Source organism: Mytilus trossulus, chromosome 2, assembly GCF_036588685.1.
Source record: "Mytilus trossulus isolate FHL-02 chromosome 2, PNRI_Mtr1.1.1.hap1, whole genome shotgun sequence".
Classification (NCBI taxonomy): Eukaryota; Metazoa; Mollusca; class Bivalvia; order Mytilida; family Mytilidae; genus Mytilus; species Mytilus trossulus.
In genome coordinates this window covers 99,023,421-99,044,102 of record NC_086374.1, presented here as the reverse complement: position 1 = coordinate 99,044,102, position 20,682 = coordinate 99,023,421, and the positions used below count along the sequence as shown (strand labels likewise).

At 30.6% G+C, this 20,682-nt stretch overlaps 1 protein-coding gene across 3 annotated transcripts in view; it reads right to left on the bottom strand.

Moving 5' to 3' along the window:
- Nucleotides 1-3,027: 3,027 nt before the first annotated feature.
- LOC134708512 (bridging integrator 2-like) overlaps nt 3,028-20,682 on the bottom strand; it is a 42,697-nt gene continuing 25,042 nt past the window's right edge. The window contains exons 8-16 of one of the 3 annotated variants that reach the window (XM_063569123.1): nt 20,298-20,373; nt 18,326-18,423; nt 17,137-17,157; nt 15,949-16,244; nt 15,563-15,667; nt 13,636-13,769; nt 12,415-12,786; nt 10,451-10,552; nt 3,028-8,337 (exon numbers count right to left, since the gene is read on the bottom strand). In XM_063569123.1, the coding sequence (XP_063425193.1) occupies nt 8,257-8,337; nt 10,451-10,552; nt 12,415-12,786; nt 13,636-13,769; nt 15,563-15,667; nt 15,949-16,244; nt 17,137-17,157; nt 18,326-18,423; nt 20,298-20,373 (1,285 nt within the window). In that variant the 3' untranslated portion in view covers nt 3,028-8,256. The remainder of the gene's footprint in view (nt 8,338-10,450; nt 10,553-12,414; nt 12,787-13,635; nt 13,770-15,562; nt 15,668-15,948; nt 16,245-17,136; nt 17,158-18,325; nt 18,424-20,297; nt 20,374-20,682) is intronic. The other 2 variants (XM_063569125.1, XM_063569124.1) reach the window with 2 other exon arrangements.

Sequence of the window (20,682 nt, the reverse complement as noted above, 5' to 3'; positions counted from 1 at the left end):
ACAAATAACGCAGGTCTTCTATGAAAATGCCATTATATTTCACAGTAGATACTGTCCTTGATGACTACATATTTAACGTAGTCATCGAGGACAATATCTATTGTAATATATAATTCTCATATCTGTAAATTTATTACACCTGTTTTAAGTTTTTTGTGTTATGCTGCTGGCTTACCGAATAATAAACAAGGTGTGATATATTTGGTGCTAAAAAAAACAGTAAATCTCACGTTTTCCTATTGAAAAAATGCCTGAATCAATTTGAGGAAACTAATAGGATTAAATTCTATCAAAACAATCAATCAGTGTAGCTGTAAGTGTTAAAACATTCAGATTTGTTGTGGTCATAAACACCAAACGACTTCAAGCGGGTAATATACGGTCTTCAATAACAGACAAGTGTTCACAATATATGTCAAGCTAAAATGGGCCCCAAGACCAAAACAGATTTCAAGATTAAATATAGGTCACTAAAATATATCACTAGATATAGGAAGAAGTGGTGTGAGTGCCAATGAGACAACTCTCCATCCAAATAACAATTTAAAAATTAAACCATTATAGGTTAAAGTACGGCCTTCAACACGGAGCCTTGGCTCACACCGAACAACAAGCTATAAAGGGCCCCAAAATTACTAGTGTAAAACCATTCAAACGGGAAAACCAACGGTCTAATCTATGTTTATTTAGTCCAGTACTGCCGTTAAAGAAAGATGTCCGTTTTTATTATCCATGGATTAATATGCGGCTTACATGTTGAAATGTACTATGTATTTTATTATGCCTTTTTTCTGATCTGAGTGTTCTTGTGTTTGATTATAAAAGAGGGACGAAAGATACCAAAGGGACAGTCAAACTTATAAATCTAATATACCCTGACAACGCCATAGCTAAAAATGAAAAAGACAAACCGACAAACAATAATAGACATGACACAACATAGAAAGCTAAAGAATAAACAACACGAACCCCCACCAAATTACTAGGAGTGATCTCATGTGCTCCGGAAGGTTAAGCAGATCCTGCTCCACATGTGGCACCCGTCGTGTTGCTTATGTGATAACAAAGCCGGTAAAAAGTCAAATTTGGTAGGTCACATTCTTGAAAGGGAAGGGGATTTTAGTTACGACGTCTGGAACATATCCGATATCATTTGTGAAACGGATATTCCATAACGGTCAACCAAATCGTGATGGCGTCCGTAAAATTTACGAAGGGATGATTTCAACTTCACCATTTGGAACTCTTGGTTTAATAGCTTCCTTGCGAGCAGAAAGAAAATCATGATAGGAAATGAGAGCACGGGAATATCGTATAAATTGGAGATATATATCCCGTATGCCGGTGCTGCTGGAATGTTGCTACTTAGAAATGGAAAAGTCGTAAAGTAGTGTTTTCAATCGACCCTCATTGTCAATTTCTAGATGTAAGTCAAGATATGAGGTCGACTTCATTGTATCTGTAGTATCCTTTATCTCTAGTTCGATGGGATAGATGCGTTCCACATAGTCACCAAATTTTGAATTATTTAGTGAAAGAACATCATCTATGTAGCGGAAAGTGAAGTTAAAGGATATTGCTAACTTTTTGTCTTTCTTCCTAAGAAGTTCCTGCATGAAGTCAGCCTCATTATAGTAAAAAAAACAAGTCGGCAAGTAGAGGGCACAGTTTGTTCCCATTGGAATGCCGACAGTCTGTTGAAAAAACACGTCCTCCGAACTTTACAAACATGTCGCCAATCAAGAAATCAAGCATCTTGATAATATCAGTTTTAGAGAGTTTTTGGTTTGAATCAGAGTGATTCTTTACAAAGTAGGAGTTATACTAATATAATATAATGTATTCCTGTCACATAGTCTTGTCATTTTAGAGATATTTTGTAACATTGCCATATATTTTGTAGTATTTCATTGTTTCTGTTGTTTCGTTGTTTTCTTCAAGTTTTTAACATGGATATGTGTACTTTCGGTCGATTTAAGACTTTTAAACAGTGGTTTTACTATTGTTCCCTATGTTGACGAAATAAAAACCTGAAAGCAGGCCATCATTTCAAACATGGCCTTCATATTTCATAAAAGTAAATAAGTTTAAATCAGTAAACATGAAATTGATGAGCAAAGAATCTGAAAGTGTGTTGCACAGTATTGTGACCAGACATGGAGACTGTTAGCAAACTTAATGGCTGTAATGTTTAGAATATATATATAATTCGATAAACATACGAGTATGTAAATGAAATGATGTTACCACCTTTTGCATATAATGTTATAAAGGGACATAACTAAAGAACAGCAAAATAGAAACCACAGAAATTCAACTAGATCTCTGATTTGTTGACTGCCACTGGATGATGAGCATTGTGTATATGTTTCATAAATTTCGTTGAAGCAAACTAAAACATATTTCTAGTAGACGAACAAGGATGGGGGCATCAAAACAATCAGATATAACTAAGACAACTGACAGGAACCATGATCTGGGACAGCCAAGGAATACTATCAGTTCTTTACTATTGATCAACCAATAGATTGTTGGTCTGTTAATGCCCTTTTCAATCACACTTTGTTTTGTTATGGAAGAATTTCTTTCTGGTTTCAGAAGATTCACAAAACATTAACATGAAAGCTGTCAATCATAATCAGTTAAGAATCTTGCAGAGTTGTTGACAGCTATTATAACTATGGATGAACGTCTAAGATCACTCAGTCATCAAAGCCCCAAATTTTCATTGGCAGTTAATTCCTTACTTTCAGACAATGCCAAATTATCATTTCAAACAGCTTTTCTGTCCCAGGTTTTCACTCTTTTTTTTTGGGTTTTAATAGTATTCATCTTCTCCCAAAATTAAGCCTTTCAGCAGTTCTGATCCTTGGATCACTTATATTTGAAACAAAACATGATCCAGACATAAACTGATCACATCAAATCAGTAAACTAACCTGGTTTTATTGACATCATTTTAAACCATGGTTTAATGTCCTTGTTTTTCTTTCCAACAAGGCTATAAAAAACACTCAACAAATAATGTATATTTATGTTAACTTTATATCACAATGTATATAATTAATATGTACACATATTACATTATATACAATAATCAACAACTTAAATTGCATCAATATAGGATATATTGCAGGTTCCAAGATATCTGATCTTTATAAAGATGGTTTCATTGCAGTAAGTACATCAAATAGGGTGCAATTGTCATACTGTGAAAGTGCTCAATAAGTTACAACTTTATTATATGCCTTTAAGTTACAGCATAAATTATAGTTTTAACCAATTTCTTTTTAGTAGACAGTCCTGTTCTGATTATTACAAAATAATTAAATATTAAGAAAGAGATAACTAAAACTGAAAATTAATTTACCGTCAGGAGGTTTACTGTAGATTCATTATTATTCGTTGGATACAAATTTTCGTGGATTTTGTGGGTTCAAGTGAACCACAAACTTAAATATTAAATGAAAAACAAATTTTCAAAAGGCTTGTATGCAAATGTCAGCAAAACAATGGAATCAAATGACCACGAACTATAAAGTTCTCTCTCGTCCACAAAAAATTGGTACCAACGAAAAATAAATGAATCCATAATAACTATTAGCTCTTCAAACGGTTGAATTTACTGTATTATCATACATTGTTTAGAGGAACACTGTAAAACTGAACTTTGCCTACACTTTTAAAATAGTATTTAAATCAATCATTATAAAAATAATAAGACACAATGTCAAATAATCTACAGTAAAATCTGTGATAATAATCAGTTCATTCCGTATTTAGCAAATATGAACTAACCAATATGAAAAAGTCAATGAATTCTAACTATATTTTACTAAGAAAATAAAATGAATATTTTTGGTTTGAAATGGTTATTGTAAAAATTATGGTTGGAAGCACAATGCGAATCTTTAAAAGCACCATGTTCTATTGTTGTAATTGTCTGATTAGATTTCTATCAGCAAAGAATATAAGTACAGTTTCTTCATTGGATAGTTATTTTGCATATTTCTTCAAAAAATAAAGAGTTTAAATACCAGAGTCCTTACATCCAATTATTGTATTACAATACATTTGTAATAAATCATGATTTCAAAATCAAATTTTGTTCAATACACTTAAATGTACTACAAAAACAAAATTTGTATATAAAAAAAATATTTGAAATTTATTCAAATTGACTTTCTTTTTTTTTAAATAAACATGCAACATATCCATAGTATATATAACACATGAGTATTTTCAGTAGACACTATGTACAATACACATAAAATATTAATATATGGAATATTACTGTGAAAATATGAAAATATATCTGGAATGTGAATGATAAATATATATATATATATAAACAATAAACTTTTTGTCTCAAAAATATAATCCAATGCAAGTAAATATTTTATTTTTCCTCTAATTTATAATCTCACAACAATATAGGTATAACCACATATATAAATTATTATCTTGATTAGACATATAATATTTTGCCAATTAGTACTTTTCTCAAACCTGTGATACTTAAAGAACGTTTCCTAGTCATGTTTTGGATTTTGTCAGATTTTCGGACTCCTCTGTTTTTATCCATTTGAGTGCATAACCAAAATTTGACCCCCTTTTTTCTTTTTATAAATGTTTCATCTGTATAATTGTAAGCCATCTGTAAAAGTTTTATAAAATATTTGTTATATTTAAGTTGCTTTTGAGAACTTAAACTAGTCAATGATAAAGCTATGAAAATTCAAGAGAGAACATTTTCCAGCCAAAATTTCAATGGCTAATATCTCGAAAAACAAGCACATTGACCTATATTTTAGTTTTGCTCTTTTGGTTCCTTTATTAATCCCCTATCAATATATTAGTGTTTTGAAAAGCTTGTCATTTTGAAACTGAATAGCAAACTTCTGTAAGAGAATCACTGTGTGATTGGTTGTTCTCAGCTCTAATTTGGTCGAAATTTAAACTAAGAATTTTGCCAGTCATTTTTTTTTCAAATTTTTTAAATTTTTTCAATCATTTAAGTATGTCTAATGCATCACATGAAAAGAACTAAATATTTTGTAAACCCTAAAAGAAAACCTTCTTACTTTGTCTTTTCCTTAAATCAACCCATCAAATTTATCGGACATGCAGATATCTATTTTTTAGCTGCTATTCTGTTTAATTGGGGTAGACTAGAAAATCTTTTATAAAATATATGGTTTTTTTTTTGTTTGGTTAATTAAATATATGAGTTTCTGAATTTCTAAAGGCTGTTCCGTTAACAAACATGGTACAAAGAGAAGACACGTGGAAAATAGGTTATCTCGTAAAAGAGTTTTAAAAATTTTCCTTTTTTTTTTCACTGTCCCAAAAAATATTGAGATATAAAAGTGACTTCCAAGTGTCCCTTGCCTGTTTTTGAGTACCAATTCGAAAGAGTATTTTTAAAGGCTTTTAAAGAGTACATCCATAATTATAAATTACAAGAAATTGATTTTATGTAAATGCACTATTAATTAATAAACAACAATTGTGCATATTAACATATAATAATAAGTATTTAACATTTTAAATGTGATCAATTAACACAACAAACATTATGTTTTATAGACAATATGGCTGAACATGTAATATATTTTTGTAGGTGAATATCTTAAATAGCACTCTTATGTAGAATAAAATCTATTGCTTCAGCAATCAATGTTGTTAGTTTTTAAAATGTGATCAATATAAAATAAAAAAAATTTAATATGCCATTATAAACAAATTCTTAGATCCTCATCCAACCAAATGAGATGAAATATAAATAAAAATGTGGTATGATTGCCAATGAGACAACTCCCCACAAGAGACCAAATGACACAGAAAGTTGTCAATATACTGCCTTCAACAATGAGCAAGACCAATACTGCATAGTCAGCTATAAAACCTTTTTCCTAAAAACCTCTATCAAAAGGGAAAAAAAAATTTCAAAATTTGCGGTCGTATAAAAACAGACAAAAAAATCAGATTTATATTTTATTTTTGATTCTGAAAAAAGTTTGGATGGATGGGAATCAAGGAATTTATAATTTTTCATAATGGCAGTATATTCTCTACATTAAAACTATTTATTATTCAATAAAAATTACATTTTCATGAGAACAAAAACTTTTTCCATAATCTTATAAGCTGCAATGCAGAAACATAAAACAAAACCCTATTATCAATTGTATTTAATCTAACTTGACAAATTGACTTAAATTACCAACATGTACAGTAAGATCTTACAATAATTCAAGAAAAAATTCTATCAAAAATATAATACCCTGCCAAATCATTAAAATCTAATAACTTGTATTCAGTACTTTTTTAATGAATTTAACCTTTAACCCTGTACATTCCTTAACCCTGGGCAAAAGAAGATTTATCACTGAACAAACCCATGAATAGAAAAACCATCTTAATCAACTTTTTTGTACTTACATTTTTCTTTTTCAACCCTCCTTCCTCTGAAAACAAGTTTTAAAACTTACAAAATATCAAAATATAAGAATGTCCTTTTTCTACAGGCAACTTAAAATCACATGTTGATACACAACTCTTAAACAAAATACTATTGTTCTAATAATTCATATATAGTTTACAAATAGTGATAAAAAATGTTGTATCCTAAATACCAATGTAGAGTATTTTATAGTAATTTACAATAATATATTAAAATAGTACTTTTATTATCTATATCTAAAATTGTATCCTACCTTAAACTTGTACTTCAGTTTACATTTATAAATTTCAACAAATGACTGAATTTTAAGGAAAACAAAATTTCACCAGCAAAGAATAGTTGTTTATTTTGTTTATTGATATACACATATATCCTCATTATATTTGTATCACAATCCATTACACATAAATAATACAACTTCTTTAAAATTAAAAACTGTGACCCTCTTTTTTTTGTTTACCTTACTGTATGTAGATTCCAAGCTCAGTGGTGAATTCTTTGGGGGTATAAACCCTTGTTTTGTTTGACTACTAATGCTATTGTATTGGGGGACATATGGTTGGAACCCCTTCTAAAAATGCCTGGAATGCACATGTTGCTTAACTCTCAAACAAACAAATTTCATATAAAATTCCTCCAATATTAAGATGGTTTACATCATAATTAGGAAAGGTTACATTTTTTTCCAAAAAATGAAAAGAAAAATTATAAACTTAATCATTAAAATCTCAATCTGCATTTTAATCTCATATTTTGTTTGTCTGAGATCTGTTCTTCAAGTTCAAAATCTAACTGCAATATTTGCACAGTACACTTTAAAAAAATGTCAAAGGGTTGGTTTACTTTTTTGGTTTTCTAATCATACATAAAAACATTGCTTTTTCTCCAATGAAATAAATGCTTCAATCGTTTGGTTGTATTATGATTCAAAATATTCAAATTTTTGACATAAAATGTAAAATTAAGGTAAAAATTGAAAAGAAAATAAATACCACATTTAAATGATGTTTGTAATTTTTGCAAATTAGCATATGATTTGAACATGACAATTTTATACAGTGAAAAACTTATAAAATATAGCTGACAATTGTTACACCAAAACAACATAACTACAGTGAACACTGAATAAATGTAGTGAATAATTACTGATGTTATAGCACCATAACATTATTAAGTAGAACAGAAACTAAAAGGAACTAATCGGTGGGTTAATTAACAATTGCAGATAATAACATGATTTTTTTTAACTCTGTATGCAAACAAACCAATTCTAACCAGCCATGGCATGAATTCTCTAAATCTGTATTTAAACCAGTTTTAACCAGTTTAACAAATCAACAATAATCTGATAGTCTAAATCTGCTTCTTAAACCAGTTGCAACCAGTTTGATAAATTGTTCCTGTGCTCTCTCCTAGCATAGCCATCAGGATCTTAGCACACAACATTTTAATTCAATAATTTGCAACTTTACCCAGCAAATCACAATATATGTAACCTCTTGGTAGTTTAATTTAATGTAACTTCACATTTTTAAGCTTACATATTTGTGAAGCAACCTTGAGTGGATAAATGTTTCAATCAACAAGGTGGCGAGGTAGTATCTATGTTAAACATGAGCTGTAATATTCAATCAAAAAAATATTAAAATCTGTGTTGATAAATATTACAAATAATATACTTTACAGTGAAACCTGTAACCTAAACCCCCTGTGTTTGGGCCTCAAATGATTGATTTATGAAATACATAATACAAATATAGTATGGCATCTTTTAAAATCTATCTTTTCTGTCAGACCTTCTTTGTAAAGTTTTCAGGAAATACCCCTTTCTTTCCATCACTTTTCCTCATACCAAGTAACCAACCATCATCCTATAATTAAAAAGAGGTAAAAATTAATAAAGTTATAACTTCAAATTAAGTACAATAAGCATTCTGTGGTCCGCTACCTGTTAGAAATTCATTGTACTGGAATAAAATGTAAACTTGATCTATAACTTGTAATGGTGTAAGCGATTTAAAAAATATCAAGTCAATATCTTAAAGCATGACGAGTAAAAACTAGATATCATTGAGATGGAAGCCATCTCTGTGGGCCCCGCTGTCAATAACATGGGGTAAATAAGTTGTATAGATAATCTGATATGAAGCATTATTTGAAGTTATTACATAGTCTCATGTGTGATATTAATCTAAGATTTTAAGTTAAAACTTAAAATATTCTCATCTTACTTTCATAGTATAATAGTGATATGACTGCATGATGTGAACTAATTGTTGACTACTCTAAGGTGACTTGTGGATATATGGATTGATGTTTGAACAATATGTTTAAAGGTGCTGCCTAATTGATATTTGTCACATATTTTTAGAATTATGCCTTCAATATATTATGACCCACCAAGTATAAAGTATGAAATATTAACGGTTCTCGAGAGGTAGAGCGGACACAATTTGTTAAGAACAACGAACGGATGGACAGACCGACAGACTGACCTTAGACCTAGGATGCATACATTATGACAAATTCTCTGGTGTTGGTTTATATATATGTTAAGTTGAAAATGTTTGTCAGGTATAAAGTATGAAATAATAACAGCTGTCCTCTCAAAATATAGTGTGGATCAAATTTGTTAGCGATGGACAGACCAACAGACAGACAGACCTTTGACCTAGGAAGTGGTACATACATCATGACACACCCTCTGGTGTTGGTTAAAATGGATGTCAAGTATAATATTTGAAATCATAATGGTTCTCAAGATATAGAGCGGACACAATCTTCACCACAGGACACAGGATTGTCAACTGAAACCAAAGTTTTTTTGATGTTGACCTTTCACCTAGGAAGTTGTACATACATCATGACACGCCCTCTGGTGTTGTTTAAAATGGATGTCAAGTATAAACTTTGAAATCATAACGGTTATCTAGATATGGAGCGGACACAATCCCACAGGACACGGGGTTGTCAACTCTAAACCTAAGTTTTTGACCTTGACCTTTGACCTAGGAAGTTGTACATACATCATGACACACCCTCTGGTGGTTGTTAAAATGGATGTCAAGTATAAACTTTGAAATCATAATGGTTATCTAGATATGGAGCGGACACGATCTTCACCACAGGACAGGGGGTTGTCAACTAAAACCAGTTTTTGACCTTGACCTTTGACCTAGAAAGTTGTACATACACCTCTGGTGTTGTTTAAAATGGATGTCAAGTATAAACTTTGAAATCACAACGGTTATCTAGATGTGGAGCGGACACAATCCCACAGGACACGGGGTTGTCAACTCTAAACCTAAGTTTTTGACCTTGACCTTTGACCTAGGAAGTTGTACATACATCATGACACACCCTCTGGTGGTTGTTAAAATGGATGTCAAGTATAAACTTTGAAATCATAATGGTTATCTAGATATGGAGCGGACACGATCTTCACCACAGGACAGGGGGTTGTCAACTAAAACCAAAGTTTTTGACCTTGACCTAGAAAGTTGTACATACAACATGACACACCCTCTGGTGTTGGTTGATAATCATGTTAAGTATTAAGTATGAAATCATAATGGTTCTCTAGATATGGAGCGGACACGAAAGTGTTACGGACAGACGGACGGACGGACGGACGGACAGACTGATCACTATAGGGCGACCCGACTTTTAGTCGGGGCCCTAATAATGAGGAAAGTTGATTACTGAAGTGAATATCTAAGGCTATGGACTATAACTTTGCACAAAATCTTCAGACCAGAAATTAAATTTAAACTTGATATTTGTAACTTGTCATGATAAAACTAAATTTCAATTTTCAAATCAATATCTTCAAGCATAACGTAAAAAAATTAGGAAGGAAAACTGATTATTTGAGTTGAAATTTTTAGTGAAAGATTTAAAATTCAGAAGGAGCACAAGAATGAGCTATTTCCCTCTTATTTAGTATAATCTTATTGCTACTAAGCTAACAATATGTGCAGTTACCTGATCATCTGGGTCATCAAATGGTAATACATAGATTAACTCTCCTGCTTCAAATGGAAGTTCATCTTCATCTTCATTTTTATATACATGTGTGGCTACTACCTGTAACAATAACCAACAATAAATATCATTAGTTAATATAAATATTAATGTAAACTAACGACCTTCAAACTTATTTAACTCCATTCTTTAATATGTCCTTGTCCCATGTCAGGAGCCTGTAATTCAAGGGTTGTTTTTTGTTGCTGTATATCTATTTTTGTTCATTATTTAGTCCATAAATTGTTGGTTTTCTTGTTTGAGTTGCTGTACATTTGTCATTTCGAAGCCTTTATAGCTGACTATACTGTATGGGTATCACTCATTGTTGAAGGTCATAGGGTGACCTATTGTTGTTCATTTCTTTGTCATTTGGTATCTTGTGAAGTTAATTTCTTTGTCATTTGGTCTCTTGTAGAGATTTGTCGCACTGTCAATCATACCACATCTTCTTTTTTATCATGTGCTACTACAAGGGCAATGTATCTTTTTGACAATGCATCCACTCCTCCATCAATGTTAAGAAAACAGGAAGAAGGAATTTAAATGATAAAAAAAAGTGCAGATACTTTACACCTCATCCCTATCACGCTGCTGACCAAACATGAAACTTTTCTGTTAAGGGGGCTTAATCAACTTTATTTTCTTATATCAGATTTTGCTATTTTTTTCTATGATTAAACTTTATCTTATACCTATTAGAAATATAAAATAAAAATATGTGGTCACTGTTCATTTAAGCTCACAATCTTCCTCCGAAAGAAGCATAAATCTTTGTTAATGTCCTTTTAGGAGAAATTATGGTAAAATCGAAATAAAAAAAGAACTAAACTACAGAAATTGCTAAAATTTTACAATTATTTAGATTATGTACAGATTATTTGAAAACAATTATAAAAAATATAGGTCACTGATGGGTAAAAAAAGATATTTCAATTTAAACATTACAAATGACATTTTTGCACCAAAGGGAAATAATTTGGAGCTTTTTCAATGACATAAAAAAAATTAAAGTCATCTGTGGTCAAACAAAATCGATTTGTCTGGGTGATTTGTGTACCATATTATAAAGTAATAGCTAATAGTGTTATACATAAAATTTGTAATGAAAAAAACAAATTTTTTAAATTTTTTGCTGAATTTTTTATACCCGTGAGCCTCCTTAAGGTGGTATGGGTGTCTTTCGCCATCTTGGATTGTAAAAAACAGAGAATCTAAGGTCAATATTTTCTATCAAGTTAGCAAAATTTGATGCAGGAATGCAATATTTAATGTGAATTTTCATTTAAAAGAACCAATTTTTAAGAATATAACTTAGAAATATTAAATTTTTACAAGTGTAGATTATTTTTGGTTGTTTTTTAAATATTTTCAAATTGGCATTTTAAGGGGAGGTAACTCTAAAACAGTGCATTTTCTGAAGGACTCTACATGAAATTTTCCTAATTTGTCTTTTAGCCGAAAAAACGTAAGGTGACCCTATCTTTTCTTTTGATATTCTAAAAGCATTGTCTGAAAGCTATCTTTTTCTAATGTATTATACAATTCTATCATTTTGTTTAGTTTCTATTCACAAAATGGTGCTTTTTCCTGTATAATCCATACAAAATTTGTCATTTTGTCACAACCTGTAGCTTGAGAAAATGCGCGGTGACCTATCATTTTTATAACATTTTTGAACATGTATCAATAGATACTACATTTTGACAAAGTATGAACAAATTCTATAATTTTTATTTTAGACTCCCATACCAGCTTAAGTGGTTCCAGAGAAAAGTGTCAAGAAAATATGTGTTGGATGGACTGACAAAATTTCAGACTAACAGTCAAATAGATGGATGGACAAAGTTATACAATAAAGCTCTGACTTTTAGAATGGGGGTAAATGATGTATACAGAGTATACAATCCCTCACCCTAACTTACCACATAAAGACAATTATCAGGCAATACATCTGGAATTTTAGACGAGCTTGGAATTTCATAAAAATTATCCTCATCATTGTCTTTATCATCGGAAACATCTAACTGATCAGGTACCCTATCATAATAATGATCAGAATCTTGGTCGTCAGTCTTATTTTCTACAGCTGGTGCAGCTTTGGTTGGAATGTCATCATCATCTTCTGGGGGAGGCTCCTTAGGGGGTACTGGAGGTTCTGACTGGGGTTTTGGCGGAGCATGTAATTGTATCTCCTCACTATTTTCCACAGCAGCCTGTTTTAAAGTTTCTTTGATGGTTTCCTCCAGCAAATCCTCGTCTGTTGGACCATTCACTAATGGCTGTTCTGTATTTACCTTAAAAGATAACTGGTCTCTAAGTATGGATAAAACATAAAATGCAAATCTCTTGCAAAATGTATCAGTATTCATGAAATCTCCATAATGTCTCCTGTCTGATAAACAAAGACAAAAAACAAACATAAGCATGACAAACAATGTATCTTGTGCATTAAAATTTAACCGAAGGCAAAGCAAAACATGTGAAATGATTTTATCATTCTTTTAGTCAAAGGAGTAGGTCCGGTAAGGACAGATTTTGGCCTCAAATTTCAGATTCATCTAACCAAAGATTTTGGACACTTTTTAATCACTTAAGTGTCTATTCCAACTGATTCAATTAGTTTATGTGAAAGATTTAAACTGATTTAGTCATTACAAAAGCTCTGATTCAGGCTTTAATATGAAAAATAACAAATATGCAAAAAAAATGTCACTTTTCAGTTGGTTTATGTCAAAAATAAAAGTGTTCATCCTCAACCTTTCTTAATGTTATGTATTATCATAAAATACAACTTACATCTCAATATTATGAATGAACACGAATGCCGTCACTTTCGTTTTAAGAGGGAAACAGTCTAAAATTTAACAAAAATGCTGAAATTGTGAAGATTCCAGTAATTTAGCATGACTTTATGATGCTAGTACCCAATATATATGAGTATTTTATTGTCGAAAACAGCCCATATTTATGTAGCAGAAAAAAATGTCATTATCTCTCAAAGGTGTGTTGCTGACGAAAGGACTACACATCATGGCAATCTACCATAACAAAATATTAAAGCTTATTGACTAACAGACATGCACATGAAATCTGATGCCCAAAATATATATTCAGTGGGTATTAAATGTCAAAAGTATTTATACCATTGGTTCTTCATATGTATCAACTGGACCTTCAGCATGGTCTGTATGTCTACTTTCACTTTCAACTTTTATTAATTCTTTTTCTACTTTTGAAGGAGTTGTGTAATTCACTTCACTGTTTTCATACAGCGGACCTAAAACAAACAAATAAGTTATAATGTATAGTAAAAGCTTGTAATATATAGTAAAAACATGTAATGTATAGTAAAAACTGAAATCTTTTATTTAAAACTTACAATGGTCAAATCAGGCATATATTCACTGAGTAAATTTGTCCTGTGATAAACTTACATTCCAAACTTCTATTGTTTAAAAAAAAAATGTGTTAATCATCATTTGCTGAATACAATGTAATGATTGATCTTAAAAAGGTACATATCCTTTTTTATGTCACTGGGTAGCTGTCTCACTCAAGAGTTATTGTAAAAAATATTTCCTGATCAGACACTTTATATTATAAATCTTAATGCAAAACTTTATACATTTGAAAGAACTTCATTATTTTCAAACTATGTATTAACACTACAGAGATGCATGACAACAAATATAAAGCCATTTAGGCAATCTTTTACCAGTATGCTCATATCTATTAAATGGAAAGAAACCCATCTTTACTTTGTTAAAATTCGAATTTACCATGTATTCTAAAATTCAATATATCAACAACCTGTCTTATTAAGAGTTATTGCAAATGTTAAAATATATAGTGTTGGAATAATACACCTTAACCATCATCCTAGATAATGACCTACACAGCACATGCTCTACATACAAACAACAATGACTACTTTGTTTATATTTCTGGTTTTATCTTTGTACCATGATGCTAAGTGCCAATGAATGAAGATATCTATTACTCTAATTTCCCCAATACTAGAACTGCAGTAATATGTAACAGACATGAGGGAATTGACAATGGCATTAAAGCAATATATTTTGCATGGACTTGCAGGTAACTAATGAAACCAATCATCAGTATTTGGGATAAAAAGCCTTGTTCACATAGATTTGAAGATAAAAGATTGTGAAGGCAGTGTAAATAGGCAGTTTGAAGAGGAGTTTCATTTTTGATTGGATGGAAGTTGCAAGTGAAAAGGAATAGAATTTCATTCTCGAGGAAGCATGTATTGAATGCCAAAAAATAAGAGTCTGAAATGTTATTATATCAGTGTCAAGATCTATTAGTACTTGTTTCGAAGGAAGAAGAAATTTTAATTCCAGGGATTAGAGATACATGTAGTTAAAGAACTATGTATTAAAAGGTTAATGTTCTAAATGTTTGCACAGGGCCCTTATTGAACTGAACAAAGTATTCCTATTCATAGTCTCAAAATTTTTATTTCTATTGTGATCTCAGATTTTCTTGTACAAAAAAGCTTTTCCTTTTTCAATTACATGGTCTGCCATGGATCTGTTGATTTTTGTTTTAATTAATACTGATAGTTGGGATAAAAAAAACTGCAGGAAGATAAAATAAAATAAAGGTGCATATTCTCTTTCATAGAAACTGGTACCCCTGACTATCATTATTCCCTGGCGTACATACTGATACCTATAACATCCACTAACTAACAATGTATTATGTTTATCCCTCTAAAGCTTGTGTATCTTTCTTAGCAACCCTTTAATTTAATGGCAAGAATAACAAATGAAAAAAAAAGATTTTTTCCCAAATAATATCCAAAACAGAAATTTGATGCCTTATTATTATTGAACCAATATTCATCACAAAAAATGTAGTTTGAATACTAATGAGTCAGATATGTAATTACAAAATGTACAATGGTTGCTAAGGTAATACATAATAAGGGTCTTTGCTGCAATGTTGCTAGGTTAAGAAATTATTAGCCTGGGATCCTGATCCATACCAGGACCCCAGGCTAAGGTGTTAAATGAATGATGGGTAATTGAGATGATATTCCTATACCTTTCTTCACAACCTCAGGTTGAGGCTTAGAGGCCTCAGGTTGAGGCTTAGCGGCCTCAGGTTGAGGCTTAGGGGCCTCCGGTTGAGGCTCAGGTGTCTTAGGACCTGTAAACAGTTCCATAAAATAAAAAAATCTTTAACTACACATTTCAATACTGCTTTTTATATTCATATTCCACTTAAATAAAATATCCTTAATTTTGAAGGAAAAAAATGTGAACAAATGATACAGGAGAAATTTTCCGGCTTAAAACTTTAAATTGAGAAAAAGTATTCTAGTTAAAAATGAACTTTCAAATATCTTTAATTCTTCTCCAATGACTGCCAACTCAAAGATAATAGATCAAACTTTACTTTTAATAAGTTAAGTTAAGTAAATTACATACTTTCTGGTGGACTTTCAGGCTCTGAAGACAATCCATTTGTCAGTCCTTCACCATTTGTCTTTATAGGAGTTGCCGCTGTGCTGGCAGCTGTTGCAAATGAAGTGTCAGGAGTTGCCACCGAGAGGTCAGGTGTGGCCGCTGAAGTTTCATGCATTACTATGGAAGTATCATGTGGTGTAACCGCTGGGGAGGAGGGTGGACGATCTGGTTTTGGTGAAGTCTTTTTACTTATTGTTTGTTGGCTTGAATGATTTGAATCATTGTCACCACTACTGTGCCCATTTACTACAGGTTCCCTGTTAACAAAAATACAATCAAATAAGTTGCAGAATTACTTTGAAACTCCTAGGGTTAATCAAAATGATTTAATATGCCTATACAAAGGTTTTGTGAAGATTAATTTCTCTATATCATATTTTTTTTTCTTTCTTAACTAACTACATCGTAGCTAGAAACTTTAATGTGATTATTCATTTGAAGTGTAACGTGCAATGTCCAATGTCTGTTTTTCTTGTCTGTTATTAATGTGTATTTTCATGTCTGCTATTCATGTGTATATGAGTGTATGTTAGTGTATGTTATATATATATATGTTTTTTCAAGTCTGTTATTCATCAGTATTTCATGTCTTGTATTTGAGTTGCATTTCAATGTCAGTTTTTTATTTGCATTGCACTTTCTAATGTTGAGTTATATCCTAGTTGTCTATTATTCATTTGCTTCATAATCACGAATATACTAGCATTCGAAAGAAAGTCCCAGTTACTGAATTTCTACAATTCGTTTTAGTATTAACTAAAACATATTAGTTGCATTTCAAAAATTCAGAATGTAGCTTCTAAAATATCAGAAATTTTCAATCAAAGTCATTAATTTATTGTTTGTTTTCATCAATGAAAGATGCAATAATAATATAATAATGCAAAAAATATCATGCTAAAACATTATATCAAGAATGAAAATTCTAAGAAAAAAGATTGAACTTCAGTAATATTAAGTTGACCTGTAACCTGTTAAAGTAAAAACAAATCATTAGAAAACATATCATGCTATCAGTATGAATATGAGAATGTTAAAAAAAACTTGCTGAAAATGCATATGATGTGAAGAACTTAACTCCAATACAATTTGTTACTTGACATAACAAGAAAAAACATATTAAACCTGAAACTTCAGAATCCAACTTACATAAAGAAAGAAAATCTCATACTGAAATAACAAATCAAATATAACTTTGAAATCAATGACATCAGATTTACTGCAAAAAATGATTGTAAAAATATGAATAAAAGTGATATGGGTTAAAGTCATTTTTTTCAAATTTTCAGGTGTAAATATATGTAAGAACATTGTCAAAGACTATTTCTGGGCTCCCATCTAAATGATTCTGTATATCATGTATATAGTCATAAAAAATTCTGGATCCACCACTGATAGTGAATACCATGTTAAACTTATACTAATGATTATACTTCATTAGCTTTTCAAAAATGACAGGGGTATGTTAGACTCTACAAAACCTTTAACCAAACAGTAATATTAAATTATATGACAATTTTGCACAGGCAGTTTTAGGTTTACAGCTAAAAAACAAGTGGCATAAAATCCTTTTTTGGGATATGAAAAAAACTAACACCTAGTTACAAAGAAAATAACAACTATCATATTCAATGATATTAATTATGAAACATTACAAAGACTATTTGACTCTGTTATAAGTGATGTCCATTAACATAAATCTGAATAGGTTGTTTAAATAATATTTCTAACCTATAAATGATGAATGATTCTGTGATGTATTTATTCTAAATAAGTACCATATTTTAATTTATCGGTAATTCGTTTATTTTTCCTTTGATCTTACTGCCTAATATTTTTGAGTATCAATGTACTGGCTGTATCACTGAAAATATTAGGCAATACATTGTGTGACGTCATAATTACCGATAGACAGAATAATAGGTAGTTTTGTTTTTTGATACTGACTATATCATGTGGAATATCTCAACTCACCCTAACGGACTCATATAGATATTCCACATGATATAGTCAGTATCAAAAACAAAAATACCTATTATTCTGTTTATAAGTTATATCTACAAGAGATTAATGCTTGTTCCCTTTGTATCTCTACCTAATCTCTTATCAATTTGTCATTTCTACATTCAAAGCTGTGGATGATATATGGTACATGTGTAAGGAGTGAGTAAATGAACTAGCACATTTCTTCATCCAATGAAGGATAATATTGTATGCATGGGTAAAGGTGATAAAAATTATGTATTGACAAAATTGATATTTCTAAGGTTAAAGATGATATATGGGTATGAAGCTTACTAATTATTACTTATATAGATATTGGCAAGTAAATACTTACTCATTAGCCATAATTCCACTAAGAGGTCGTGGTTGGTATGTGTATTGTTTATGTTCCTCTGCTAATGTTTCAGTTATGGCCATGGCAGTGTCACTAAGCTGTAAAATAGGAAGGTATAAATAAACATAAGTATGTCTGGTATGATTGTCAAGTATTCCATATAGCCTTGTCATTTACCTGTTTAAAACGAACATAGTTTAACAAAAAAGTTTTGTTTTGGATGCTTTGAATTCATTTATTTTCATGGGTACCTTTTTTTATGGCATTTTCATGGACCTTTGATTTTGTGGTTTTTCCATAGAAAATGGTCACCATGCTGAACATTGAAATTTTAGTGCGACCTATATCCAGGCAAATCAGTCAAATTGTTGTCTCTATATTGTAGTAGAATACTAATGATTCTACAATACATTTTTTTTTCAAAGATGTAATGGGCATTTAAATGAACTTTTAGTAACCTATAAATGAGTTTTAGGCATTTGATGCTGCATATCTTATATTGTTCTTTTGTATATAAATCATAGTATTACTATTAAATTTCTTGCTAGTATTGTTTATCATTTATTCGTGTATGAACCTTTTATAGCCTGCGATGCAGTGTAAGTTCAGCCTTCAAGTAAAACTTTTGAAACCATAAGCACAAAGTTCATTTTTTTGAAAATTTTAGTTGGATTCTGTTGACTGGTAAAGAAGAATTTTACAAGCCTGAAAGCTATTTTACATGTCTAGGCCATAGGACTTGTGGTTAAGCATGAAGACTGTGAGTTTTAATCATGGTTGAAGGCAGTATGGTGGCCTATAGTTGCTAACTTCTATGCCATTAGCCTCTAACGGTTAGCTGTCTTATTGACAATCATATTGACAATCATACCACATATCATTATTTTAATATGGCTGAGAAACTTTTATACATTATATAAGTAGTAATTGTCCCCATATTAATTGGTGTCAAACATAATTTGCAATTGCTTAAAAAAGATATGATTAGTACACCTAAGATCCTGTTATATTTGCAATTCATATATGCCAGTGAAAAATCCCTCGATAAATTAAAATAATTATTCATAAATTATTCAGATTTTTTTCTGAAATCACAGTAAATAATATAATAAAATAGCTAATAATATTAATAGTGTACTGATTCTAAAAATGCATGCATATTCAATATATAGATATCTTTTATTTCTTAAATAAAACTACTTTTTATTATTTTTTACTTTAACCTTTTTAAAGTTCAGCATCTGCAAAAAAGAATCATTTAAAAAAAATCAAACTGTCCAAAATAAATACTGCAAAACTTGTTAAATTATTTCAGACAATTGAACTGCTTGATTTTACAAGCAGGATAGACAAGGTAGAGTAGAATTTGCCCTTTCAGAATCATTCTGAGTAACATTTTTAAAGCGTATACCAAAACAAAGTGATTATATAAAACATTCTAAATTGAAATTGAGCCACTTTGCTAAACATTATTGCTGTTTACAGTTTATCTCTATCTATACTAGTATTCAAGATAGTAACTAAAAACGACAAACATCCATAAATATTACCACCCAACAACTAGTTGTCCAATTCATCTGAAAATATCAGGGCAAATAGATATTGACATGATAAACAATTTAACCCCATCAGATTTGCTTTGGTTTCAGATCTAGAGTTATAAGCAAAAATCTACATTTTTCTCCTATGTTCTATTTTAAGCCATGGTCGCCATCTTGGTTGATAGGCTGGGTCATTGGACTCATTTTTGGTAGATCTAGGCTAAGGGAAATAACTCTTAAAACCATCAGTAGGTTTGTGTCACCCATTTTATAAATAGATTCTAGGTTTTATGGACTGTTTCCAATCTGTTTCAAGTAAAAGCTAAAGACATTTATGACACTTGACTTTTACAAACGCATAACTAATATTTAGAGTTATCTTCCTGAACCAAGGTCTATAAGTTGCCCCTATTTATCCAAACTTGACCTACCTTGGCAGTTTCACCATGGAATGTACTTTCAGCATTGAAGTAACTTTTAAATGTTGTTGCATAGAAGTTGACTCGACTGAAACAAAAGAGTATTATTTAAAAAAAGATTCAAACAATTTCTGGCTAAATGATAACAAAGTGTTCACTGAAAAAGTATATAAGAACAAATGCTACTTGCTCATATTGGGTATATAATTTCAATTTAAGTCAAAATAATGATATGACAATACAGAAACCTTTTTTAAATACTTCAGTTATAACAAATATGTGTACGGCATATTTCTTCAAAAATATTGCTTGAACTAAGCTATTGGCCAGAATATGTATGTAGTGTTTTAATAAAAAAAAAAATATAATCTGTCATAAAAAAGGAAAAGGTATTCAA